Genomic DNA, 27,245 nt, shown 5'->3' on the forward strand with positions numbered 1-27,245 from the left:
TCGTCAAACATCATAATATTCATAATTATATAAGTACATATGTACATTACAATTTATTTGAACTTAAACTAAGGACAAATTATATTTACCTACTTACACTATTTTTTCTTTAAATCGACGTCAAAATTGGAGTGTATGTAGTTTATGTAGTTTATGTTGTTAATTTTTCATTGTTTGTTATTTATACTTAGGTATTTGATTTGTAAACTTTACACCTTTGTTATTTTGCACTGCCCATTAACTTATTTCTAGCCACTGAATCGCTATCTGAAGGTTGTCTGGAAGAGATCGCTTTTTAGCGATAAGTCCGCCTGTTGTTACCTACTCACTTATGTCCTGTCATTGTTTGTAACATGTATTTTTCTTTGTAGTGCACAATAAAGTATTTTATTATTATTATTATTATAAGTAATTATTTTTTATTTATTTATACAAAATAGTCGATTGGAGAAACATTATGACTAGTTTTCTTACATTCAAGAAAACTCCTACCTTACTTAATGCACCAGCCGGAAGTCGTCCACGCCATAGGAAATAATAAAATATTGTATCTCAAAAACTTAAACATGTGCAATGTTCATAGCGCGCAGCACAGGACCAAAAATGCATAGTATCGAAATAAATTTTAAAACCTTGAAAAGTGCATTATAGTCATTCATCAGTGAAGTATATGTGTAGTGGTTTGGCTGACGCAACACTTAGGCGAAATCCTGTACATAAAATATATCTTATGATGCCTCCAGTCAAGACATCCGTAACAGCGATCTTCTCAGCACTGTTCGTCAAGGTTAAACCTTGAAAATGAACCTTAAACCCATAATAATAAAACATAAGATCACTCGCCGGTGATGTACATGTGCACGGGCTTGTCGGAGCGCAGGACGGAGGCGACGCGCGCGGCGCCCGCGACGGAGGCGGCGCGCGCTGCGTCGTACTTGCACATTAGAGTGGTCACGGACATGTTGAACTCGCTGCCGCCGTATTTGTTTTGGTTTGATTCCTACAACAAAATAAGAACGAAATTAAACTTTCGTTAGACATATTTTAAAATATTTAAATAACAACGGTTACACCCACGTGAATTATTTGTCGCTATCGGCGACATATTTCGGACCCATTCGACATGTTCCATTCGATGTTGTTGTTTGGACATGTTTGGATCGCGAGAACTCGAGCCTGGATAAGGACCCCCGATGGGTCCGAAACATGTTGCCAATATTTAAATAACAACGGTTACACGTGAGTGTAACCGTTGTTATTTAAATATTTCAAAATAAGAACGAATGGTGAATGGTGGTAAAAGGCAAATGTGTTGACGCTAGCAGCTAAATGCAAATTTTAGGGGAAAAAAACAAGCTTCGTACAATCAGGTGGCCCTAGGACGGCATCGGGCGCCGTCGTTGTGGCAATGACATGAACAAGATCAGGTTTAATTTCACCTAAAATACCTTCGGCTCTCATTGACATAGAAACCAAATTGAAAATAACATATTTTTTTTATGAGAGCCGAATTTCAGCCCACAGTGGCGCCACTAGATACAATCAGCACTCGAATGAATGTGAATTAAAAGGTCAAAATGTGACATTTATTAAACACCTACGTAGATTTCTCACCGCATCTACTCAAACAAACAAGTACTTATCTACTGAACCAACCAATCAGTTGATATAGTCGTATAGTAGTAGTCGGAAACCCATAACGATATGCTATTCTACGAATAGAATTTTATTAGTGTAGGAGGATAGAAAGTTAATTTATTTTTACTAGCTTCTTCCCGCTACATCGTATGCGTTGAATGATGATTTTCGTGATAAAAAGTATCCTAAGATGTATTTCCCCCGAAATTAAACTATCTCTATACTACACCAAATTTTATCTAAATCAGCGGTTTAACCGTGGAGAGGTAACAGACAGACAGTTACATTCGCATGTGGGCATTCAAACTTAGAACGAAAACAAGTACCTGCATAAGATTACACATCTCCGAATAGAAATGCGGATACGTCGGCGGTTGGTAGAATATGATGTGGCGGATGCCTTTTATCCTGAACCGTCTGAAGAAATGCACCCTCTCGGAGTACAGTAGGAAGTGCGCTTCTGTGTGGAAGAACATATCTCGGGCTCGAGCTATTTTACCATCCTAAAACAAATTGTTTATAATAAAATTACCATCCTCAAGGGTAGGTCATCATTTTCCTCGCGTTATCCCGGTTTTTTTTGCCACGGCTCATGCCACAACTAATCCCAAGAATTGGCGTAGGCACTAGTTTTTACGAAAGCGACTGCCATCTGACTTTCCAACCCAGAGCGTAAACCAGGCTTTATGGGGATTAGTCCGGTTTCCTCACGATAGTTTACTTCACCGAAAAGCGAATGGTAAATATAAAATGATATTTCGTACATAAGTTCCGAAAAATTCATTAGCACTAGCCAGGGTTTGAACCCGCGACCTTCGGATTGAAAGTCGCACGCTCTTACTGCTAGGCCACCAGCGCTTTCCTCAAGGGTGGGTGTACCCTTAAATCCAAACATCCTCTAATTCAAATCTAAGCTACGTTAAAAAAACAGCGAAGCAAATAATATGCGTACTAAACTAAAATGCTATAACTTAAAGAAAGTGATAAAGCACGTCTTTTATTATTGGTCCTTCGAGCCAGATTTCCATATGGTACAACTGCAAACTGGTTCGTTCTTACTGTTCGTAGATACTGGAGCACATTTTGTACCCTCATTTTCGTCATCGATTTTAACAACATATTTCTTGTCCAAATTTTGTGTATAAGTGCAAAGTAAACTTACCTTGGAATATTCGCAAATTTGCACGAATCCGATATCTTCTTTCTTGAAGTAGTTGCGTATCCGCACGTAGTCAAAGTAGCTGGGCACATAGATCAGCGTGTGGCTCATGAGGGGGTCCCGCTGCTTTGGCAGAACTTCTTTCACGAAGTATTCGAACCTGACGTCTACCGCTGCCAGCGGACTGCTTGCGTTAAACCTACAACAGTAATAGAGTATGAATTTTCTCAAATTATTTTTAGGCCTTAATCTCTTACCCTAATCTGTTAAACAAAAGCCATTGTTTATTTTATGCGAGCGGTCAGCTTCCATATTAGCCAAGTGGCAAAGCAACAACGTCCTTTTAAAAGCAACGATATTGTGATAGTGTTAAGGGGATCCCATGCCCCAATGACCCTCAATTTGAATCCCTTAGTTTTGTAATGTTTTTTGTAGCTTATCATATTAATAGCAACGGATTTTAGCAATATAGTATCCCATATTTACTTCAAAGTTCATTGTTTTCGAAATATTTGGCATCAAAGTTGAACAATTTTAGGCCAAAAAACTGGTTTCTGGCCATAACTTTTGTGTTAATTAGTTTAAAATTAAAACCTTAGACAAATTTTTAGAGACGTCTAAGACGAACCCAAATATGTAGATTTCGTATAAGTAAGATCTTTCACAGCAATCGAGATACGAAATAAGTGTTTTTTAGACAATGTTTAAAACAATCATAAATAAATAAGTATTAATTTTTTTCACAATCCGGTAGACAAAAATGGAAATAAAAGATTGAAGAACCGATAGCCGCTTGTCTTATAATTCTATATGTAGTGCAAAAGTAGGAGATACGATTCAAAACTTGTCAAAAATCGATGAAAACCTCAGGTAGCCCCTTAAGGTGTAAATCTATGTAATATTGAGGTGGTCGATCGGCCGACATTGCCAAAACATGTTACATGCAGATAGATTTGAAGCTTAAAACAACTATGATACAGCCGCTTTTTAAACGTCATTGTTGCTTTACCACGCGCCCAACACGGGAGCAGACCGAACACACAAAAGAAACAATAGCTTTTGTTTAACAGATTAGTTTAATGCATACTATAACGATTATGTGATTATCCCTTTCAAAGCTACGCCTATCGCCTACGATGATGCGTAAACCTCGTGCTGTAGCCGCGCGCGTGAGCTGACCTATACCTATTTGGCAGTCAAAGGATTAAACTATATATATAAAAACAATTATGAATTTTATGTTAATCTAAAACGTTTTCAGAGTATATTTAGGTAGCGCGATAGGGTATAAGTTGGATGGTTGGGAAGAAGACGCCGGACTGAAATGGGACTGGGCGGAACATGTCTGCCGGATGCACGTAGGTAGACATGGGCCAAAATGGTCATCATCAAACCGAGAAGGGAAGGTTCCAAGACTTTGCGTTCCAACGGAATGGGCGGATTTCTCGGCCCAAGGACAAGAGAGAAGTGGAAAAGGAGAAAAGAAGCCTTAGCTCCGGCTACCCATGACTGGGAGAGACAAACAGACTATTTCAAAAAAACCTTGGGTGAAAGGTCGGTGAACTAATGTCTCAGTTCAGCACCTACCAAATTTTTTTTATAGACTAAATACCGAAAAGTGTACCGACTGAAATTAAATTAGCTTAACATGTTCATATTACTTCACGAGCAATAAAACGGCAAGTCACACGTCATGTCAGCTTCCGTGTTTAAAATAAATACATTTCTATAAATAGTCTCCATACTCATAAATACCTATGAAATATCTGCGGCACTTGCAATAAAACTTGCTGTATGCTGCCGACCTCGCACGGGTTAGCGACCACCGCCTTGCCGGCGTAGTTCTGGCATTTATGGTTGAGAATAGACTTTATCTCCGGCAGCGCCACCGAACTGAAGATCAACGTTTGCCTGGAAAAATAATCTAAATCAAACACCACAGACATATACCTACCTACGTAGATCACACAACATAGGTACGTTAACGGACATGCTTGTAAAATATGTCGTATATTGGATGAATAGAACAAAATCCAAATAACTTTTTCTGACTGATTTTCAACGGTGTCGGGAATTAATACATAATACAATATCAGTCATAAAGAATTCTAAGTATGTATGTCTTCTTTTCAGGGCTTTTCGTTTAACCTAGTACTGTTTGGACTGTCGTTGTAAAACTGTCTATAAAAATATATGTCTACGTGAACTCGCGCCTGACGCGTATCAAATAAACATAAATCTTATAAACAAGATATTTTCGGTACAGTATGTAATGCATAAATCAGGCAAGCACTTAATACCGACCGCTATTCAGTGCAGTATAAATAGATCGCGCTGACCATTTAGATACACTGTTTATTCCGATAATAATATACCTATATATTTTTAACAGAGCGCATTGTACATGTCTGAATAGGCCGGTTGTCGCTCATACGACGATAATAAAAATAAGGTTAGCGCAGCGATAATCACGACACGTTTTGGTCACGAGCAACTAAAAAAACTAGAATAAGTATTAAAGAATGTTTTGTAAAAATTAGCCAGGATAAACCATTCTAGTGGCCGTTGCAGCCGATGCAATACGGCGTTTCGTGAACCAAAGATTTCCTTTGGCAGGATTGGTTCTTAGGACCTAAGGATTGATTTAAGAAGTGGAGGCCCCAAGATTTTTGATGTAAATTTTTAGGATGTATATTTTTATTTTTTTAAATTAGTTTTTACGATGCTGGATTCGTCGATCTATGAACTCAAAACAAAAACGGCCGTTTTAACTTTGGACGCATAGATTGACGAATCCCGATCTATGAACTCAAAACAAAAACGGCCGTTTTAACTTTGGACGCATAGATTGACGAATCCAGCAACGTAAAAAATATTAAATTGTATTCAAAAGGTACCTAAATACAAAATACAGTACGTAGCGGCCCCCTTTTTTGAATATCTTCGTTCAATTTAAATAATCACAATTATTTACCAGTGGCGCTAGTGCGCACGTTGATGGGCTCTTAAACTACTAGATAGGCCATATTTGTTATTGGTTCCGTATAAATCGGGGATGCCGAATTCATTTATGCTTATGGTATCACATTGACATTCACCGCTCAGAGGCAGATAACGAAATTTCGATGTTCGTTTTTCGCGGTAAACCCTCAGCCCCAATGGTTTCATTTTTAGCCGTAGCGAGCGCCGTGATCGTTTCGGCTTTCCCCACCACCCTCTTTGCACGCGGCAGCGATATATACCTATATACGTAAGAATTGAATTGTGACGGTTATGAATTGACCCTTATATATATATATCAAGGATAGATATAACTCCGTAATAGATGTCCCACAGTCTAAGGAAAAAACGTGCCTCAAAAATCACGAAAATTTTATTCTCGATCTGATGGCGCCACTAGCTTTGGCCTATTCTCGTATAGAGGGCGTTGACGGTTTCGTTTGTTACTTATAATTTTAACGCATATCAGTGAAAGAACATGGGTAAAAACCATTTAAAAGTTATTAATGGAAATAAATAAATCATTTATCCATATTTAAATACATTTTAACGTATTTTTATAAATCTTCATTTTTAGTTTTAAAGTATGTCGATAGATGGCAGTGAATTTACAGTGGTTACAAAATTTACTATGACAGTACCACTCTATCTTATTATATCCTCTTTGTATATATTAAGCTAAGGCCAACGGTTCAATTGATACTTTAGTTATGCGATCCGAACCAATAATAAATAGCGCACGATTTGACTACAAAAATCAGATTCACGCGTCACATGGCCCAGGGCTGTAAATGCAAGTGATCCAGGCAGTACAGTAGATGGTACCATTCTGCATTAGGAACACATCTGTCTGGTCCAGGATCAGGACTTCAGTTAAAGCTAGAAGGGGTGGATTTGGAAACTAACCTAACCTGTAGTATTTAGACCAGCCATTAATAGCTCACGATGTGACCCTAGAAAAATCACGCATCTTCCGAGTTTGTAAATGAAAGTGTTCCCAGTTCTGCCTTCTATTGGGGTTGGAATGTGTAGGTTTTGTTGGGTGTGTAAAAATTTCTTGTAATACTTAGACCATCCATTAATATTATCCCTCATTCTAACTCTAAAGAAATCAGTATCATGCGCAACCTGTGGCTGTAAATGGAAGTGGTACAGGCCGCGCAGTGGATGGTGGACATTTGGTCCAGGATCAAGTCTGCTAGTGAGGCAAGAAGGTCTGATTTTATTCGCTTATATCAAACTAACCTGTAATATTTAGACCAGCCATTGATAGCCCATGATCGGACCCTAGAGAAATCAGTATCACGCGTCTTCTGCGGTTGTAAATGGAAGTGGTCCAGGCAGTGCAGTAAGTGGTCCCAGTTCTGCATTAGGAACACATCTGTCTGGTCCAGGATCAGGATTTCTATTGAAGCCAGGAAATCGTAGTCGCGATCCTCTTCGCCCTCCGCGCCAACAATCATGCGCAGACCGAGGGGAGAAGCTACTATGATGTCTGATGAGTAAAAATCTGTGTACAACTGTAACAAGACGTTAATAAATAAAACGTTTAATTGTGGGCCGCACGTTTTTTTACCATTACACAATAATAAAATTAAAGAATTAGGTTTCTTGTATGAAGAGCCTTCATCAATATTTTTTTTATGTAATAGGAGGCAAACGAGCAGACAAATCGCCTGATGATAAGCGATTACCGTCGCCCATGGACACCCCCAACACCAGAGGCTCTAGGAAGTCTAGCAGTAGGTACACTTTTTTCTTGCAGGTTATTTTATTAGAGATGTTCAGAGAGTGTTTGAATAATACGCGATTCAAGTCAATTGAGGACTTTCTTGTTTTGTCACTTCAAACTAGTATATTCTGATGAAAAACAATAATAATTAATAACATTAAGACTCATTATTGTTCATAATAAAATTAATAAATGTCCTATCTAGCCTCTAACAATAACAAGCTTCTAAAATTGGTCAAAAAATAATGTTAACCTACTATTTTTAAAGATGTTGTCGATCACCACCTCAAGACAATATTAAATAATCATTGCCTGGAAATATCTATTAGGTTAATACACTTACCTTCAATGTCCCCTAAGAACAAATTAAATTATTTTCTATTAAAATATATTAAATATTTTTTATTTCAGTTTACCTTTAATGTTTTCTTCGTTAAAGTCATAGCTAATCTAAAAGTGTCATCAGTATTCCCACTGAACATGAGTTCATAATCCTCTGGTTTAGGGTTCTTCTGCGGCATGGCAAGCTCGCCGCCGGTGAACTCCTCCTCAAACCGGTTCTTATTGACGACCTGGCCTGCTTCCTTGGGCACTAGGATGTCCATAATGGTCTTCACTACTTTGTATGCTGCGCTTTTGAATGGAACCAGTATCAGTACCTTGAAAATAAATAAACAGTATAACTATTTCTGTTTTTTTATTCCGTAGACTAAAATGTCATGAAAATGAAATGTCATGTCTTACACATGAAACGTCATTTTAGTCTACGGAATAAAAAAACAGACCTAAATTTGCATATGGTAAATTCTTGGTAAATTGCTAAAGGTACTATTTGCAAATGAATTCTCAATAAGATTGCTTATAGAAATGGATTGTTGCATAAGACAAATTTCAGTCCTGTCAGTGGCATGTCACTTACTACAAATATTAGAATAGAATAGAATAGTTTTTATTCGTAAACACACAGACAATAGCATTACAAGAAATACATTAAAAGAAATTAGTAAAAATAAAGTGTCACGAAATGGCCCCATCTCAGCATGCTGCTGGCAACTTCTTCCAATCCTTTTTATTGACCTACACTGATTCCGAACCATGCAAGATTTACATATAATGAAACATGAAAGATGCAACTTGAATATTTGGGCAATAATAGGAAAGTGAATAGGCATCATAAAATAGTGTATTATTAAAAAGTTACATCAGAAATTCATAAAATATATTTTTTTACCTTTGGTCTGACTAAGCCTTGGTCTCTATATTCCTCAGAAGGGTCAGTCTTTTTACTAAGCTTGGAATTATGATGAAGAATCTTAGTCCTAGTCTTCAACATATGGTCGACCACATGCAAACAGTATGTAAAGCGAATTTCTTCAGCATTAGTTAAAGTTCTCTCTGGGTAGTAGAGATCTTGATAGTTATTCATTATGCCAAAGAGTTCCCTCTGCAAAGGAGTGAACACTTCAGTGAGCTCCAAATCATTCTTGATTAAATTAGTTTTATTCGCAGACACAATGTTACCATGTATTTGCGATTTTATGAACATCTGTTTAAAATCTGTGCTTGCTATTTGTGGGACAGTGCCTGTTGGAGCTGAAGGTTTTTCTTCAAGTAAAGAAATTTTAGGTTTCACTTTGGCTTTTATTTTGACAGGTTTCGGTATAGTTACAGATATGTTACCAAGAATTGGCCATGTTTTCTCAACTTGGTCCAAATTCTCTGGAGATGGATTTGAGAGAGTGACTAGGAGATCTTCCCCAAGTTCATATTGTAGGTGTTTGATAAATGGGTCATTGGAAGAGTCCTGTTCCTCATTTTCAGCTTTGTGTGAAGACTTTACCTGCAATTAAAAAATATTTTTTTAAATTATTTTTTCAATTTTAATGAGTTAAAATTATTCATTCATTAGTTTCATTATGGAGCGTCTCACTTTTATCTCCAAGTCACTGCCCTGTTCGTCTTCATCCTGCATATCTGAATCCTGTTCACTGTCATCACCTCCACCACCATTTTCATCTCCATTCTCACTTTCCATATCTCCCTGTTCACTGGCCATGTCTTTATCGCCACTCTCATGTTCGGGTTCCTGTTCACTATCACTTTCATCACTATCAATTACAACTTTTTGTTTTTTTGGCTGACTGAAACAGGAAACTAGCATTCCATAAGGATCTTCTTCTTCCTCGCTCTCCGAGTACACCGCCTGCTGCTGTTTTAGCTTTCGTTCCAGTTGCTCCTTCTTCAAGTTCTCTTCTTCAACCTTTTGCTTATTTTTGTATCGGTTAAACAGAGCCTTTTTGTTAACAACCTCAATTTTTTTCTCCTTCTTTTTGAAATGTTTTGTGTGTTGCTTCTTATTGTTTTTATGAATCTTACCTCCTTTTCCTCGACCCATTTCGAATTCCACAATTGGAGAAGATCAAATATTTAAAATTCAAAGAAAAAGCAATGTTTTTCAAGTTTTTGTACAGATGACAAATGTTGAGGAACCGACCGAAAACGTGCGTTTGACAGGAGAGGAGAGGTTTGACATTTGAAGTTTCATTTGAGACATAGACCTAGTATTACATAGATGAGCTATACGCGTGCGCCTTTGAGGGACAGATTCAAAGAATATAATACTCACTGACAGATTGGACAGACCATACTGGACCATACGCAACGCGACAAAATTAAAAACACGTTTTAACATTTCTGATAACATAGCTAAAACCATTTACGTAATGTCGCGGTGCGGTGCGGTAGTGTATTACGTTGGGGAATAAAAAAAAGTGAGACTGTGACAAGGACAAAGAATAATAGCGCTTTCTCCGCTTCTCCTACTGAAAGTTCCATAATTGCATCTCGTTCAGTCATCTGCCCCCCCCTCCCCCCATTTCGACAGTCAACATGATAATCTCAATAATATTCTGTGCTTTCTATAGTTTCTATCGATGAATCGATAATTATGCTTTCACATTCGATGAAATGTAATGTAAAAATAAATGAGTCGGTTTATCTGTAACTCAAACGCGTTACTACTGTCCCTCCCTACGTCCCATCTACGTCCCTACTGTCCTGTCACATCGTGCTGTCAAAATGACATTTGTAACTAAAGGAAAGAAAAACTTCGTTTTGCTTGCACGTAAAATAGGAGTAGCCGTTTTGAAAGATTAGTCACAAAGCAACGAAATGTTTCCTGGATGTGGGTCAAGAATTTGGCTTCAAGGAATGCATTTCCCTCGGCATGTTATTGAAATTTGAACATCTGTATGGTACATAATGAACCGTGCTAATAACATCGCCCAGAGCTCCCAACTACACTTAGCTTCGGATAATGGTGTTCCCAACAGCACTCCAATGAGAGCCGCTACTGCTCCACCTGCACCCACTCATCAAAATGGACGTGAAACTGACGACTTGCAAGATCTTAAAGGGAAAGTTGAATCCAGATTGCTGTCTATGTGGAACAACGTAAAGTTCGGTTGGACTGTAAAATTGAAGACTAGTTTTTCAAAAGAATCACCAGTATGGCTCTTGGGACGGTGCTATCATCGAAAGTTGAGCCCAACCGGTTCCTTAGAGTCCTCTACAGAGATTGGTATGGAAGCCACACCACTTCAACCCATGGAACAAATATATGGTGAAGGAATTGAAGGATTCAAGTCTGATTTTGTTAGTAAAATGTGGATGACCTACCGAAGAGAGTTTCCTACAATGTTGGGCTCTTCATTCACCACCGACTGTGGGTGGGGCTGCATGTTGAGGAGTGGACAAATGTTACTAGCACAAGCACTAGTATGCCATTTCCTTGGAAGAACTTGGCGCTGGACCCCTGAAAAGCCTATTCAAAATGCAAGAGAATTTCAAGAAGAGTGCCTTCATCGAATGATAATAAAATGGTTTGGAGATAAGTCATCAGTGAACAGTCCCCTCTCCATCCACCAGATGGTAAAGTTAGGGGAAAACTTGGGGAAGAAGCCCGGAGATTGGTACGGACCAGCTTCTGTCGCCCACTGCTTGCAGGCAGTACTTACCGCTGCTTCTAAAGAAAACTATGAATTTGATTCCTTAGAAGTTTATGTTGCTCAAGACTCTACTGTGTATATCAAAGATATACAAGATTTATGCAAGCTGCCCAGCGGAAGCTGGAAGTCCCTGATACTACTGGTGCCTGTCAAGTTAGGCACTGATAAGTTAAATCCTATTTATGGACCCTGCCTGACTTCCCTCTTAACTCTGGACTTTTGTATTGGGATTATTGGTGGGCGGCCTAAGCATTCACTTTACTTTGTTGGCTATCAAGATGATAGATTAATTCATTTAGATCCACATTACTGTCAAGAGATGGTTGATGTTTGGCAGCCCAACTTTGCCTTGCAGTCCTTCCACTGCCATTCTCCAAGAAAGATGCCTATTAGTAAAATGGATCCCTCATGCTGTATTGGATTTTACCTTGCTACTGAGCATGACTTTGAGACATATATAAACATAATCAAATCTTTTCTCATCCCTCAGGGTGTGTCATCAAACAATGAATACCCAATATTTTCAATACACCTGGGCTCCCGTAGTTCAGTCATGAACCCCCCAAACATAAGATACTCAATTTATGAATCAGAGCAGAACTGGGTGACCCCCAGCATCAATGATAGTGATACAGACATTGAGTCAGAGGAATTTGTTTTAGTTTAGTATAGTTGTATTGTATTAGTTATACCAAATATGATTGCAATTATTGTGTATATCAGTTATTTTAAAGTAGATCATTTTATTGGGTACTGCATTATTTGTTAGGTTTTTTTTAAGTTAATTTATTGATGTTATTATGTTTATTGTAATTATATCAGTGTGCTGTAAGATATGTTCATGCTCACTTGAGTGTACATAACATGATTAGTGATACACAAGGTCAACACACATGTGCTTATCAGAGGAACATTTCTGGTAAATAACAGAATTTATGTACTTAAAACTTTCTTATCAAAATATTATATTTCATTTTCCACTAAGACTTTCATGCATTTCAAGGAACAGTTACCTAAATACTAGGGTTTTACTTTTTTATAACTAATATTGCTAAAAAGTATATGGTTTTATACAAATCAATATAAAGCTATGATAAGTATAAAATCTTGGAATAGAGGCTGCTATGCAATAGATAGTAAAACTGGTAATGTTAAATGTATAACCCTATCATTCTGGATAGTGCAGTGTGAAACAGTATCCAAATGTAATAGAAAAGACCAAAAAAATTGAAAAAACAGTTTCTTCCTATGTTAGACTTAAACTTAGTTTGACTAATTTGTTCAGCTGGACTGTAAAGTTGATATCATGATTTATTTACCATTACCAACTCACTAGCTATAAATCCAATACAAAACATGTAATATTATGACAACAAAACAAATATAACAGTTGCGAAGATGTTTATTGTTTTTAATACAAATAAAACTGGTGCACTATACATTTGTCTACACACGTTATAAAAATACATTCCACCATTTTTCAATTTACCTATGGATCTTGACCTAGGTACCGTCAATTATCGTAGAAATTAATGTAACAAACATTTTATTAAGGACCTGATGGCCCGAACACCGAACTTTTTTTACGAAACGGTTGCATTAAGTACCAGCATGGAACAAAGAGAAAGCGCGCACTGAGTACCAGCAAACCAAGTCACATTAATGAGGGCGTTCAAATATTACGTAACGTAATTTGGGGGGGGGGGGTCTTATAAAACGTTACGATGCGTTACAGGGGTGGGAGGGGGAGGTTGGAACAAGGCGTTACGTAACAATGTTTTTTTTTTTTAATTTAATAAAATTATAATATACACGCTAGCTCATTTCTTCAATTTTAATCATAAAATCTTTGCTGAACATAATTGTGACTTAGATAAAAATTGTCACTTGGGTGTTTGTTACGTAACTTTTAGGTAGAGGGATACACGATAGTAGTAAGTACCATTGCAATATCAGTTCCAGTATCATTCCAATTTTATGAATTTATCATAAACCGGATTTAAGTACCAATGTTAAATTTCTCAACACAACGTCTTACCTACTTTAGTTTATTTATCTACTATAAGAACTGCATTATCATTTGTTTTATTTCAGCAAGGAAGTCAAGGGCAATAACATTTATTACATAAAATAAATAAAAGTTTTAATGTCAAAACAATAAGATCATGTTTACATAATTATAGCAGTCTGTCCAATTCGATTATGGCAATGCAGTATAGTATTTGTATTTTTAACTAAAACATTGAAAATTCAGAACATAAAACATCGACAACTGTAAGTTACAGTCTGTAACTTTATCGACTTGTCATCCCTCTAGCGTCGCCGCTCTCATCTCTTACACCGCGCGGTTTGGTCAATCACAGCGCGTGAGTTGGTTGTCTGGCCACACCCTCAATGATGTGGTGGGGGACAGTTGGAGACAGCGATACACATTGAAATTATGCTCCGTTATAAATCTTACTTCTTATATCTGTGGACTTACCTCATGTCATTGGCTTGGTTCAAGAGTTATCTTGACGGACGAACACAGTCTGTCAAAATTATAAGAGACAATGGTACCTTAACAGTCTCTGACGCCAAGCCTTTAACCCGGGGAGTCCCCCAGGGTTCCATACTTGGACCATTGCTATTTATTATTTACAGCGCAGACATAATAAAAAGTATTAAATACTGCAAATACCACCTGTACGCGGATGACGTCCAACTGTACTTTTCGACCCGTCCTAGTGATCTAGCCCAGGCAATTGACAAAATAAATGAAGATCTGGAAAGCATATCCACTTGGGCTGATAAAAATGGATTATTGCTAAATCCTCTAAAATCTAAATTCATGATATTAGGTTCCAAAGCACAAAAATCTAAAATTCTGGATATTGACCCTAAAATAAGTATAGGAGGTTCGTTAATAGAACGCGTGGAGGAGGCCAGAAACCTAGGGCTCGTTATTGACAGCCAATTGCGGTTCGAAAAACATGTAAGTGAGTTGGTCAAATCTTGTTTTTTCGCCTGAAGGTTTTATACCAAATTCGAAACCTCTTAACTGAGGAAGCACGTATGATTCTATGTGAATCACTTATTGTCTCCAAACTGAATTATGGAGACATAGTGTATGGGCCACGTCTACTAGAGAAAACTCGTCGTCTTATACAATGAGTACAGTATGCCTGCTACCGTTTTTGTTATTCAATCCCGCCTAGGAGTCACATAACGCTACATTTAAATAAGGCCTCTATACTCAATATGTCGTCTCGCAGACACCTACACCTTGCAAGTCTTTTGTTTAGTGTCATGAATGATAAAAAACCTGAATATCTGCACTCAAAAATACACATTTCCTCCTTTCACAAAAGACACGGTACCAGATCCACCAGGCGTTGCCTTTTAGAAACGCACCCGCACAAATCTGTCGCTTTTACTGGCTGCTTCCGGTATCTGGCAACTAAGTGCTGGAATAATATCCCTCCACCATTAAGATGCCTTAAAACAAAAAATCATTCGTTTCATTTCAAAAAACACCTTTTAAATAAACAAAACTTAGGAATTCCGTACGGGTACTTAGTTACAGATTACCGGATGTAGTCTGTAGGACGTTCACTACAGCTGTATTTGTTAATACTACACATACGTACCAACACTCACCACACCTATACATCCCTACGACACATCTATTCTATTCTATTCAGACATTATAATGGCAATTTTATTAGAAATAGGCCAATTATTCATTACTATTATAACATTATAATTTCTACATTGATAGTCTGTTAGTGACCTGGGTTCTAGCAGAATTACCAGTGCTTCGCTCGAAAGAGCGGAGTGTATAACTGAGCAAGAACCCTTTTGTTTTGCTGCAACGCACACAGCAATTCTACGGTTTATTTTTTTAAAGTTTTGTTTTTTATCTTAATGTTGCTTTTTTGTATCTCCTGTGTTTCTTCTGTTTTAATATGTGTGTATTGTGGCAAACGAATAAATGGTTTATCTATCTATCTATCACACCTAAAGTGCACAATCGTCTTATATTCTATCTTGACGATACTTATGTTGAAGCAATCAAGTTGATTGCGTAATTTATCGGTAGGTGCATATTTAGGTAGGTATATGTAAATAGAATCACGCAAAGCTATTTGAAGAGAAAAAACCGGCAAAGTGCGAGTTGGACTCGCGCACGAAGGGTTCCGTACCATTACGCAAAAAACGTCATAAAAAATCACGTTTGTTGTATGGGAGCCCCACTTAAATATTTATTTTATTCTGTTTTTATGTAATATTATAGGACATTCTTACACAGATTGACCAAGTCCCACGGCAAGCCCAAGGAGGCTTGGGTTATGGGTACTCAGACAACGATATATATAATATATAAATACATAGAAAACACACAAATAAATGCCCTTACCGGGATTCGAAGTTCGAACCCAAGACCATCGGCTTCATAGCCAGGGTCACTACCTCACTACCCACTAGGCCAGAAAGGTCGACGTTTTTAGTATTTGTTGTTATAGCGGCAACAGAAATACATCATCTGTGAAAATTTCAACTGTCTAGCAATCACGGTTCATGAGATTCAGTCTGGTGACAGACAGACGGACAGCGGAGTCTTAGTAATAGGGTCCCGTTTTTACCCTTTGGGTACGGGACCCTAAAAATTTGTACTTAGTATACCCAAATGTGGGAAGAATACTCGCGATCGTCAATCCGTAATAGTTCGTAAGAGGTACGTAATATGTTGGTACGCTTTTTCCATTTTAACCTCTATTGTATTGTACCATGGTTTGCAATAAACGATATTACTATTACTACGCTTTACTGGGATTGGAATTATTTGGCGGTTAAAATAGCACTCCATGTCAAAAAGAAGCAAAGTAGAATTTATCCAATCCAAAATGGCATCCCAACAAATAAAAGTCCTGTTTTTTTTTCAGGTATTACTATACTAAAGGGGGCGTTCAAATATTACGCAACGCAATTTTCGTAGATTTTTAACCCCCCTCCACCCCTGGTAACACGCCGTAACGTTTTCGTGTACCCTCCCTCCCCCTACCTAAAAGTTACGTAACACCCAACCCAAGTGATCATTATCATAAAATAGAATAAATGAGCGAGCGTGTATGAGGAATGTTATGAAAGCGCATGAAGGAAGCGAAAGAGGGTATACGTCAGGATCATAGCAAATGGGAATTCGTGGTCTCTGCCTACCCCTCCGGGAAATAGGCGTGATTATAAGTATGTATTTTAATTAATTTAAAAAAATCATTGGTACGTAACGCCTTGTTCCAACCCCCCCCCCCCCCCCCTTCCGCCCCTGTAACGCATCGTAACGTTTTACAAGATCCCCTCCCCCCTGAAATTGCGTTACGTAATATTTGAACGCCCCCAAACTTATACAGTCGCCATCAGATATATCGGTGCGGCCAATGTGCTCACAAATATCTGAACACGCAGGCCCGGATTTAAAGATAAAGGACCCCTTAGGCATTTGAAATTTAGGGCCCCTTCTCCATTTCAGAACCATCGCTAGGTTGCCTGACCCCCTAGGTCCAGGTCTTGTGGGCCTAGGCGGAAATCCGGCCCTGTGAACACGCCTTTATTTTCAAGGAGTTAGAGTGAGTGTTCAGATATTTTTGAGCACCTTGAACGCTCCAATATCTCTGATGCTGACTGTACATAAATAAATCAATATTCGCTTACAAGTAAATTGAAATAAGTAGATACGTAGGATATACTCAAAGTCCGTGAAAAGACATTAAATGTTTAATTGCTCCTTACTCGTAGCACATGATTGGCGCGACAGTATCTCGCCGCGAGATAGACTACCCGTCTTTTACTAACTAGTCTATCTCGCGGCGAGATACTGTGGCGCTAATCATGTGCTGGCCCGGCTGGCTGCATGGTCATATTATATAAATATAAAGCCTGACCAGGAATGATCAAGCGCCATGTTGCGGAATTTCACTGGGACTAATTTTTTCATGCTATACTAAACTGTCACCCCGTACATGAGAAAGAACAGCGCCCTCTTGACAATGATCATATATTACTGGTCAGGCTTTACGTAGTCTTACTAATCACATTCCTGAAACTTTCAGTATGCCCGCTATGCCCCACGTATAGTTAAATCTCAGTAAAACGCTCACATGAATATACTTATATAATAATATAATGTATATACATACAACATAAAAGGTATGAATTACCTAAGAGCGTTTTACGATTCACTTTTGCAGGATGCAATTATTGTACAGTCGGAAACGCCGGATTTAAGCTTTAACGGTTTTTTTTGTTCTGGCATTTTCGTTTTTGGTCACACACTGGTTCTACTGATAAAACTTAAGGGCTTTATTTTATTCGTTCAATAAAATACACGCCATGCAAGGTATAATCTAGTAAATAAAATAAAGTAAAAGTGTAGCTACTGGAAAATAAGTCCTTCAGGTTTGTTTAGGTTTGGTTAAGAAAAATGTTATGATATATTAAATATATTAATAACGGGTCACTCACGTGTTTTAAGTCGAAAACGCTCGACATGTTTCACTCCGCCGTCATCGGGCGCGGACTCGCGGAGGGCTGCGGCCCGCAGTCTGCGCCGGTCCGTCACCGTCGACGCAAGCACCTGATGACGCTCCTCGGTACGGAGTGAAACATGTCGAGCGTTTTCGACTTAAAACACGTGAGTGACCCGTTATTAATATATTTAATATGTCTATGTCTCACGGAAGTTTTGTTATGTTATGATATTACATAACATGCCTCCGATTTCCAGAAGGTGTCTTGATTTCTTTTACATAATCCCTTTCGAAGGACCATATCTACCTATACCTACAATAACATCCATAACTTTGTAAAGTTCAATGCCCGGAGAATGTATATGAAAAGATACATTTTTCCCTAAAAACTAATGTCAGCTCCAGGGACCAGTTGATTAATCCGTACCCGTACCTATATTATCCGGTTCGAAGGACCAGTAATTTTTACTAGTGGTTACCGAAATCGAACTGTTAGATGTTTAATTATCCAAAAGTTACTAGCGTCCTATTATTTTTACTATTTGTTGTGACGCACGCATCACACGTAATTGTGCAAAGCAGTGCGTCAATAATTGAAGACCTAAATCAAGCTAGTTTTTCCTGAAATCCTTGACCGGCGGCGGATGCCTGATGAAGTAGTGCACTGCGTTGTAGACGAGGTGCGGCGCCACGTTGTGCAGGGGGTGCACGCGGTTGAGCTCGTTGCGCGGGGAGCCCACCACGAACGGGTCGCCGGCGCCCGTGCCGTGCTGCGCCATCGACAGCCCTGACAGCGTGTAGCACGTGTGGTAGATGTCGCGCGCTCTGAAACCGAATTACACGCTGACATGCGGTATTTGGTATACCTCCATCTCACGTTTTGACATTCACCCCTGAGTGAGGGCAATCAAATCATCATCGTTATCATTTTGCTGAGCATAGACCTCCTGAGATACGGACATGGCCTTGAGATAATCTCATCCACAAATAAATTACTACAGAGTATCAAATTCAGACATGAAGATAATTATGTATACATATGTTACAGGTAAAATGTTAGTATGATAGCATAAGTACTGTGATTAACTAAAGTAGTGCTTCAGTTAGTTGCTTGATGTTCGGGTTCGAATTCAGTGTTTATTTTATTTGCTCTGTTATGACTGACTAAGCCAGTATTTAACACATCCGCTAACATACTATATTTGCACAAACAATTCGGCTATCGTGCCCAGTATATGACTAGACAGTATCAATAACAAAGGCATGTTAACAATTCACGTCACTCACTTGCCAGGCTTATCTATTAGGCCTCCATCGTTGGCTTGACAGCAAACAATGATGTATTCTTGTAAGGCACCTTGATTGAATAAACACGTTTCTATCAGTTCTTTGTCTTCTGCAAAAAAGGACGAAACATTAACTACCTCAGGCAATTGATAATTTATTAGTCAATATGGGTTACAGAGGTCTTAAAACTATTTACAATATGTAATTACATAGGATCTCCACATTGTGCCTACAAACTGCAATTGCAATTGTATATCTTGTAATTTAATATTAATTACTATTTAATATTACCTTGCGCTAAGATTGCACTGATTATGGGAAAAGCAGCACCTTGCCAAAATGAATAACAGCCATCAACAAGTTTATTAGTCCGTCCCTGAAAGCCACCCTCTAGCCGCATCTGACGATTTACACACCACCTCAGGAGTGCATCTATGTCACATAGCTTTGGCCGGTTTAGTAACGCCAGAGATGCGATCCCACAGAAAGCATATCCGCCATGTGCCTCCATGCCTGGACATCCGCCAAAACCTCCTTCATAAGTTTGGCAACTAACTATCCACTCTGCTGTCTTGTCAAATAAGAGATCTGTGTACGTATTTGTCATTTTAGCAACGCTTACTGCACAATACGCTCCCCTTATGTCTTGTTCGCCTCCTTTGTGTAGAGCAAAGGAGCCATCAACATCTCGAAGAGTCCATAAAAACTTTTGTAAAGAGCTGCGGTCTATTGAATCGTATGCTTCATCTGTCCCTATTATGGCTAAGGCGTTTACAGCTGCATAAGTGGTTCCTAAATGTGGATATTGTCCTGGGCCACCTCCATAGCCCCCCTCCTCGTGTTGGCAATGAGCGAGAAAGTCCACAGCACTAGATAATGTCTCTGTGTCGGGCATGTCATCTAAGATCCACAGTGCATGCAAAATCCAGTACACAAGCCATGGTCTGCTGGCATCCAAGCACTCATAACCTTTTGGTAATGCCTTCAACCAAGTTTTTAATTGCTTACTGTGAACCCGTTTATTAAGTATTGGCAGATCAGGATCAATGGATGCTTCCTTTTCAAATTGTCTAAATATTTTTAATACTGTAGCTTCAACCTCCAACTAAAAACACAATTAAATGTGTCAAATTAATTTGTTTACAAGTTATTTAGTTAAATTCAATTGATTTACATGTAATTTAATTCATTTAATAGGGTATTCTTCTACTAGTCAAATCAGTTTCTTTTTTAGAACTGTCAAAACGATTTGCTAATATAAATTCATACGAAACATTACACAATGACGTCACGGTCAACTCACCTACTTACTATTTGTATTTCTATCCGATTTATTAAATAAAACTTGTGTTTAAAAATAACTGCTATCTGTTTTTCTAATAATTATCTGGTGCTTTATTTCATGTAAATGTGAAAATTAAAAAATGAAGTTTTTCAAACTATATTGTGTCACATATCAAATGAAAGAGCTCATTGTGAGAATGTCAAATATATATTTTTTATAATATTAGGAGAAACAGTTTAGAAGTTATTCAAGAAAATAGGCAAAAAAATGACCATTCCCCCCTTTTTATCTCTGAATCTACTGGGTCTAAAATTTTGAAAAAAATACGCAAAATAGATCTTTACCTATAGATCACAGGAAAACCTATTACAAATGTCCAGTCAAGCGTGAGTCGGATTTAATTACTTAGTTTTTAATCCGACCCCTACAGGTTTTTTAAAAATGTTTCACTCACGTTTCACATAAAAAATACATTCGCACTTGGCCGGTTTTTATTAATGAAAGATATATCACAACCTCATTTATGTGTAACAACATGATAGTAGTGATGGTCTAGGTTTTTAATCTGCTTATATGTCAACATACCTTACACCTTAATTATGCCATACATACGTAAATAAAATAATCTACCATTCCTAACAATATGTTTAAAATTAAATTAAATCATGAATATTTGAAGCAAAGTAGGCACATTTTACTGTATTTTACTTTATCATTTCAACAGAATATGTAAGTACTGACTCCATATTAGATAAAACAAAAGAAGCAAATAAATAATTATGCATTGTTTACCTGATCTGTGGCTGTATCCGTGACTACTTTCTCAGTATTATAAGCTTCTGCAGAAATGTTGGCATAGCACCGAATCTCATTTTCCAGTTTTTTGTTCATCTTTGAATTGAAAACACTAAGGAGAGAATTATCCTAACCTACCTAAAAGTAAAATTAGACATGTACACTAATAAATTTACAATACTATCAAATATAACAACGCCAAAGCATAATCTAGATTCTAGCTGTATACATTTATAAAGTTTATTCTGGCTAGCAGCTTGGATTACTATTACTACCCTAATTAGCCAGCGATCTATTTATTGTATTCTAAATGCAGACACCTCTGCATATAGATCTCAGCTCAGGTGTCTGCTTATTATAGGTTGATTGTAACCTTTGTTTTATAACCTTTACAATGAATACAAACTTAAATAATTACGCGATAGACACGTACTTACAGTATCTAAAAGTAAATTACCTCGTTTATTCACACAAATTGTTCTAAATACGTTGTTTACTCAAGTAAACCCAAATACCTTACAAAATTGTACACCATTAATTCAAAACTTGGTTTTAATCATAATCATATCATAGAATAGAATATAGAATTCATTCATGTATTGACATATTTGACAGGCATGAACATGGACCACCATAGACATAGTATATACAAGTATATAGACGCGCCACCGAGCGACCGGGGGTGAGAAAGAATATTCATATAAAATTTGGGCAGCATTGGATTTTTTCTCTTTTACTCTTATAAATTTCGGTATTTTGCCATCGCCTCCTACCTATGATGCCACCCGGTCGGTGATAAGGACAAAGCGTGGCACAATTTTCTCTTTCCTCTTATAGGAATCGCAATAAGACTTATCTTTATACTGATTTAAACTAACTCGATTTTCACTCATAATTTTAAAACTAACACGGGACTTAATCGCGTACAAACTTACGTTTATTTATGGCCTGATGTTTCGAACGTGACGTTACGTTCGTGGTCACAGGCAGACTGGCGAGGAATGAGGGCTAACGCCTATGAATTCGCCGCTAGGGGCGCTAGTGTAGATGGTGGTCTTTTCCATAGTTCGAAATGTCAAATGTCACTTGTCACTTCAATGACTGACAGCTGTTCTTTAGTCTTTTGGACCACCATCAACAGAGGTGCCAACTGAGCAAAAAAACGATAGCCCTCATTGTATCAACATTTTCTTGCTGCGCGGGTTTTGTGAACTACCCGCACTTGATCTTGATTATTAACTTGTACGCTAGGGTTGTCACTTTGCCTACACACAACACTCACGACATCCGATGGTATGTGGTGGGATGTTTTTCCCCCTTACATTTGTTGATCACTGGATTCCACGAAGACGAAATCCCCTGTCCCTCACTTTGATTGGAATTTCGATGTTTTCTGATTTCAATTGCTTCACGTACCTTCCTGCTGTAGTAAAGACGTTCCGTTAAGAGGACTTTGGGATTATGGAGCTCAATCCAGTGGTTTTCAAACCAAATTGTCAGTAAATAAGAACATAAAAAACTATATTCATCCTTTTCTTTTGGGTGCTAGTACTAGTGTAAAGCCCACTCCAGACAACGCGGCGCGAAGCAGCGAACGCCCCGCGCCGCGTAGTCTGGAGCGGCCTAGCATTACATAGATCAGCTATATGAGCTATGCGCGTGCGCCCGTGAGGGACAAAACATAGTAAACATACGCAATGCGACAATATGATTCAAATATGATTGGTCGAGAAGATTTGTAGCCCACCATAAACCATAATAAATTTACGGTGGGGAATAAAATAAAATGTGACTGTGACAAGGACAAACAATAACAGCGCTTTCTCTGCTACTCCTACTGAAAGATACATAAGACTATCCCGTTCGGTCACTTCCCCCCGCCCCTCATGACCGCTCTAGTTATACTAGATTCATGGCGTGCGAGCTACTAGCCGAGCCGCGAGCCGCGCCACGAGACGCGAGTGTAAACGGTGGGCTCGTGGCTCGCACGCGAATGTAAACCGACTTATGATAGCAACTTTAAGGCCGTTCCTCACCATCGCATCGCACCAAGGTCATTGTGCGACGCACCCATAAGTAAGAGCGAGAAAGCGATATCTCTTTCTCGCTCTTACTTATGGGTGCGTCGTACAATGACCTTGGTGCGGTGCGATGGTGTGTTACGACCATTAGGGCCATTATAATCTGCATCAATATTGTTTTGCTCATGAATCTAGTATAACTGGATCGGTCATGAGGGGTGGGGGGAAATGACCGAACGGGATAGTCCTATGTATCTTTCAGTAGGAGTAACAGAGAAAGCGCTGTGATTGTAGTAGTAGTAGTAGTAAATCACTTTATTGTACAAAACAAAAATTGTTAACATGAAATTCATATAAATTTAGGTACAAAGGCGAGCTTATCCCTATTGTGTGTCCTTGTCATAGTCCCACATTTGTTTTTATTCCCCACCGTAAATTTAGTATGATTTATGGTGGGCTACAAATCTACTCGACCAATAATATCGTCGTATTGCGTATGTTTTGTCCCTCACGGGCGCACGCGTATAGCTGATCTATGTAATGCTAGGTCTATTGTTTTGCTTAAGTTAGTACGGGTTTGTTTTATAGTCTGTGGCAAAATTATGCCAATCTCGACTGACATATTATTAATCTGTGATCTCGACTGTCCGTGTCATAAGTCATAACAATCTTTATTCTTTGTGAAATATTTCATGAAATAGTAATTTTATTGATTCATATATTCGGTCGAGCTTCATTTACCAACAATCCTAAATCTTGCTAATCGCTGTAATCAAAATGATGCCCGGAAGGATTGGTAACTTGCCCATAGCGGCTGAGAACCCTCTAGGATTGTCTTGGCACGATTCAACTTGGATACCTTCGCTGAACCCAACAAACATAATGGACTATTTTTCGGAAAGGTCTAACCCATTTTTCGATCGCACGTGTAACAATGAAGTTGTTAAGATGCAACGGCTCAGCATGGACCAATTGCAGTAAGTATTATTCAGATATATCTAATATGGGATTTAGCCACTGACTATATTTTTATTTTATTTCATAAAACTTTACCTTGCAGGTCGATGACTGGGTTGGAGTACATGCTTCTACATGTTCAGGATCCAATCTTATATGTTATCCGTAAACAACATAGACACAGTCCAAATCATGTCATACCTCTTGCTGATTACTATATCATTGCTGGCATTGTTTATCAGGCTCCTGACCTTGCCAGTGTACTTAATTCTAGACTGGTAAGATATCAAATACATAAAATATCCTCTTGATTTATTTTTTGTTCCTTGTTCCTCTAAAGTAACATAAATCAATGTAAATAATATTATTTTTATAATAATCTGCAAGTTTCTATTTAGAGGATACTCTAATAACATTAGTAATTCCGAACTACGAAGTGACCACAAGAGTGAAGGGAGCACAATACAGGCTTAGCCAATGTGAATTATGTAGAGATGATGATGTTTCTTTTTATCAACTAAATTGTATTTTGAGATATGAATGGTGATGCTGTTCAATAGCCGGGTCCACATAGAGCGAGCATACGCGCGAGGCAATTTCCTCGCACACAAAATGGCCAGTGTAGGCGTGCCTTGGCTGAGGCGTCGCGCGCGAGGCATGTCTACACTGGCCGTTTTGTGTGCGAGGAAATTGCCTCGCTCGTTTGCTTGCTTTGTGTGGACCCGGCTAATTATATATTCAATATAATTTTTGTACAGTTATCTGCTGTCCACCACCTGCAATGTTCCTTTGAAGAAACAATGTCTTACTCAAGATATCATCCCAGTAAAGGTTACTGGTGGGATTTTAAGGCAAATAAACCAGGTTTGTTGTAACAAATACTATTTCACATTAAAGGCAATTTTATTCTTAGGGTTGAAGAGTAATTTCTTATCACATATTCCTTTCCAAGATATGTGGATAAATAAATATTATAGGACAATTTTACATGGATCAACCTAGTCCCATGGTAAGCTCAATAAGGCTTGTGTTGTGGCTATTAGACAACGATATATGTTTATGTTACAGATATGTATATATAAATACTTATTATACATAGAAACATCCATAACTCAGGAACAAATATTTGTGATAAACACAAATAATCAGTCAGATAATAATCAGATCAGTTGCCATAACTGCCTGCCTGCTTATTAAATAATAAATAAAATAAATGCCCTTACCAGGATTCAAACCCCGGAACCTCCTGCTTCGTAGGGAGGGTCACTACCCACTAGGCTAGGAGGATGTTTTGTAGGAGGGTATGTTTGTTATTGTACAAAATTTGTTTGTAGGTCTAAGCCCCTTCAATGCTGGTTCATCAGCACCCAAAGAAACAACAACTACTCCCAAAGAAGAGCCATCAACAGTGTTCCAACGGCAGCGAGTGGATATGCTATTAGCAGAGTTAGTGCGGCAGTTTCCACTACCTGTAGCTCAAGTAGCTCATAATCAGGTAGCATTCACATACTCTTTGTAAATTTTAGGCTGTTAAAAAAAGCAATAATAATTCATCTAAATATATGCAGAATCAAGTCAGTGGCAACAGATGGTAATATTCAGACAAGAGTAATCTATCTACTAAATACTATATATAATTTTTATTTTTTAAATTAATTTCAGACTAATGGAGTAAAAACTGAAAATACAAATGACAAAGACAAGCCATCAGAAACAAACAATGTCAATAACATTACTATAAAGCAGGAGCCTGTTGACCCTAGTGGATCAGACATGACCAACGGAGCCATCCAAGGACATGTGGACATCAAACAAGAAATCAAGCAAGAGAACATGAAACCTCCCCCAGAGAAGAAGCCTAGAGTGTGATTGTGCTCTTGGAGCACTGAACTAGTTAATAAAGTGAATCAAAAATATGTTTGTACTGCATATTTTAAAGACCAACAATGTAACATAGGATAATTATTTTAAGATTGTAAATGAAATTAGCATTTTGATTTATGGTACTTTATTTGGGACATTTTCTATGAAAAGGGACCTTATTGTCGATGGCGCTTATGCTGCACAGCGTCGCGCGGCATTGTATTTATATCAGAGCATCGTTAATAATGGCGTAAGCGCCATCGACAATAAGGTCCCTTTTTATAGAAAATACCACATTTGATTGTTTATTACAAAAATAAGGATCATTTTTTTCTTTTTGTGCATTGTATAAATTTACAATGTTCTCTTGAGCTCCTGACCCAGTTATACACATTTGGCAATTTATCCGTCTTGGATCTTGCAAATTCATCGCAGGTGGTTCATTTTGGTATTGTGCTCTGAAATCAAAGTATCAAGTTACTCACCGTTTCAACTTAACATACTTACTGAAGTATTATTTGATTACTAACAGAGTTTCATTAAATCCTAACTCCATGCCAAAGCTGAAACCTTGTTCATAGCCAATGTTAAAACTAGTTTGAAATGCAGCATTCTGTCCATCAGCTGCACCATCCATGTATCCATGCTAAAAGTATGAAAAATTTACAAGTTTGCAAATCTGATATTTATACACATATTTTAGTAATCCTATCAAAACAAATACAGACTTTGTTAATTTGTTCTAGAGCTCTAGCTCTTGTTTTTGCTGATATATTCGCGCTCTCGTCAGTCATTATATTCGAGTATTTTTATTTTACAATTGTTTTGTATGGTATGAATTAAAGGACAAACATTAATTTATTTCGTATTCACAAATATTAACTATGAATATAACCTATATTAACTATAAACTACTATACTATGTCTATGAGTTAAAGGTTTTTTGGAACGAAGCTTTTATACAAGTCTTGAACAGCTTCATGCTCGACTGGTTA

General features: G+C 37.9%; 4 protein-coding genes across 4 annotated transcripts; 2 read left to right on the forward strand and 2 right to left on the reverse strand.

The window, feature by feature from the left end:
- Positions 1–786: 786 nt before the first annotated feature.
- Positions 787–10,030, reverse strand: LOC134748294 (U3 small nucleolar RNA-associated protein 25 homolog). The gene is made up of 8 exons (XM_063683041.1): positions 9,460–10,030; positions 8,761–9,369; positions 7,946–8,188; positions 7,043–7,317; positions 4,553–4,708; positions 2,801–2,996; positions 1,965–2,141; positions 787–1,000 (listed from the first exon to the last, which is right to left on the reverse strand). Exons 1-8 carry the CDS (start codon positions 9,922–9,924, stop codon positions 836–838), a joined length of 2,286 nt encoding a protein of 761 aa, XP_063539111.1. The 5' UTR covers positions 9,925–10,030; the 3' UTR covers positions 787–835.
- Positions 10,031–10,606: 576 nt separating this feature from the next.
- On the forward strand, positions 10,607–12,933 carry LOC134748304 (cysteine protease ATG4D). The gene has a single exon (XM_063683055.1). It carries the CDS (start codon positions 10,791–10,793, stop codon positions 12,201–12,203), a length of 1,413 nt encoding a protein of 470 aa, XP_063539125.1. The 5' UTR covers positions 10,607–10,790; the 3' UTR covers positions 12,204–12,933.
- Positions 12,934–18,191: 5,258 nt separating this feature from the next.
- On the reverse strand, positions 18,192–21,965 carry LOC134748121 (protein farnesyltransferase subunit beta). Its single transcript, XM_063682820.1, has 5 exons — positions 21,867–21,965; positions 21,407–21,547; positions 19,621–20,434; positions 19,330–19,438; positions 18,192–18,867 (listed from the first exon to the last, which is right to left on the reverse strand). Exons 2-5 carry the CDS (start codon positions 21,503–21,505, stop codon positions 18,654–18,656), a joined length of 1,236 nt encoding a protein of 411 aa, XP_063538890.1. The 5' UTR covers positions 21,506–21,547; positions 21,867–21,965; the 3' UTR covers positions 18,192–18,653.
- A 2,120-nt stretch (positions 21,966–24,085) lies between these two features.
- LOC134748463 (mediator of RNA polymerase II transcription subunit 6) lies at positions 24,086–26,392 on the forward strand. Its single transcript, XM_063683261.1, has 5 exons — positions 24,086–24,407; positions 24,491–24,665; positions 25,146–25,251; positions 25,722–25,882; positions 26,050–26,392. The coding sequence occupies exons 1-5, from the start codon at positions 24,208–24,210 to the stop codon at positions 26,254–26,256; spliced, it is 849 nt and encodes a 282-aa protein (XP_063539331.1). The 5' UTR covers positions 24,086–24,207; the 3' UTR covers positions 26,257–26,392.
- Positions 26,393–27,245: the final 853 nt, after the last annotated feature.

Source organism: Cydia strobilella, chromosome 16 (genome assembly GCF_947568885.1).
Source record: "Cydia strobilella chromosome 16, ilCydStro3.1, whole genome shotgun sequence".
Lineage (NCBI taxonomy): Eukaryota > Metazoa > Arthropoda > Insecta > Lepidoptera > Tortricidae > Cydia > Cydia strobilella.

Excerpts from the sequence above, each read along its gene's own strand:
- LOC134748121 (XM_063682820.1), bottom strand. The coding sequence starts at position 21,505 with ATGAACAAAAAACTGGAAAATGAGATTCGGTGCTATGCCAACATTTCT. Across the intron at positions 20,435-21,406 it reads CGGATACAGCCACAGATCAG|TTGGAGGTTGAAGCTACAGT; the intron begins GTAAACAATGCA and ends TTGTGTTTTTAG. Across the intron at positions 19,439-19,620 it reads CAGTGCAATCTTAGCGCAAG|AAGACAAAGAACTGATAGAA; the intron begins GTAATATTAAAT and ends CCTTTTTTGCAG.
- LOC134748294 (XM_063683041.1), bottom strand. The coding sequence starts at position 9,924 with ATGGGTCGAGGAAAAGGAGGTAAGATTCATAAAAACAATAAGAAGCAA. Across the intron at positions 2,997-4,552 it reads GTGCCGCAGATATTTCATAG|GTTTAACGCAAGCAGTCCGC; the intron begins GTATTTATGAGT and ends TTACTGTTGTAG. Across the intron at positions 1,001-1,964 it reads AGATGTGTAATCTTATGCAG|GAATCAAACCAAAACAAATA; the intron begins GTACTTGTTTTC and ends ATTTTGTTGTAG.
- LOC134748304 (XM_063683055.1), top strand. The coding sequence starts at position 10,791 with ATGAACCGTGCTAATAACATCGCCCAGAGCTCCCAACTACACTTAGCT.
- LOC134748463 (XM_063683261.1), top strand. The coding sequence starts at position 24,208 with ATGATGCCCGGAAGGATTGGTAACTTGCCCATAGCGGCTGAGAACCCT. Across the intron at positions 24,666-25,145 it reads GTGTACTTAATTCTAGACTG|TTATCTGCTGTCCACCACCT; the intron begins GTAAGATATCAA and ends ATTTTTGTACAG. Across the intron at positions 25,883-26,049 it reads CTCAAGTAGCTCATAATCAG|ACTAATGGAGTAAAAACTGA; the intron begins GTAGCATTCACA and ends AATTAATTTCAG.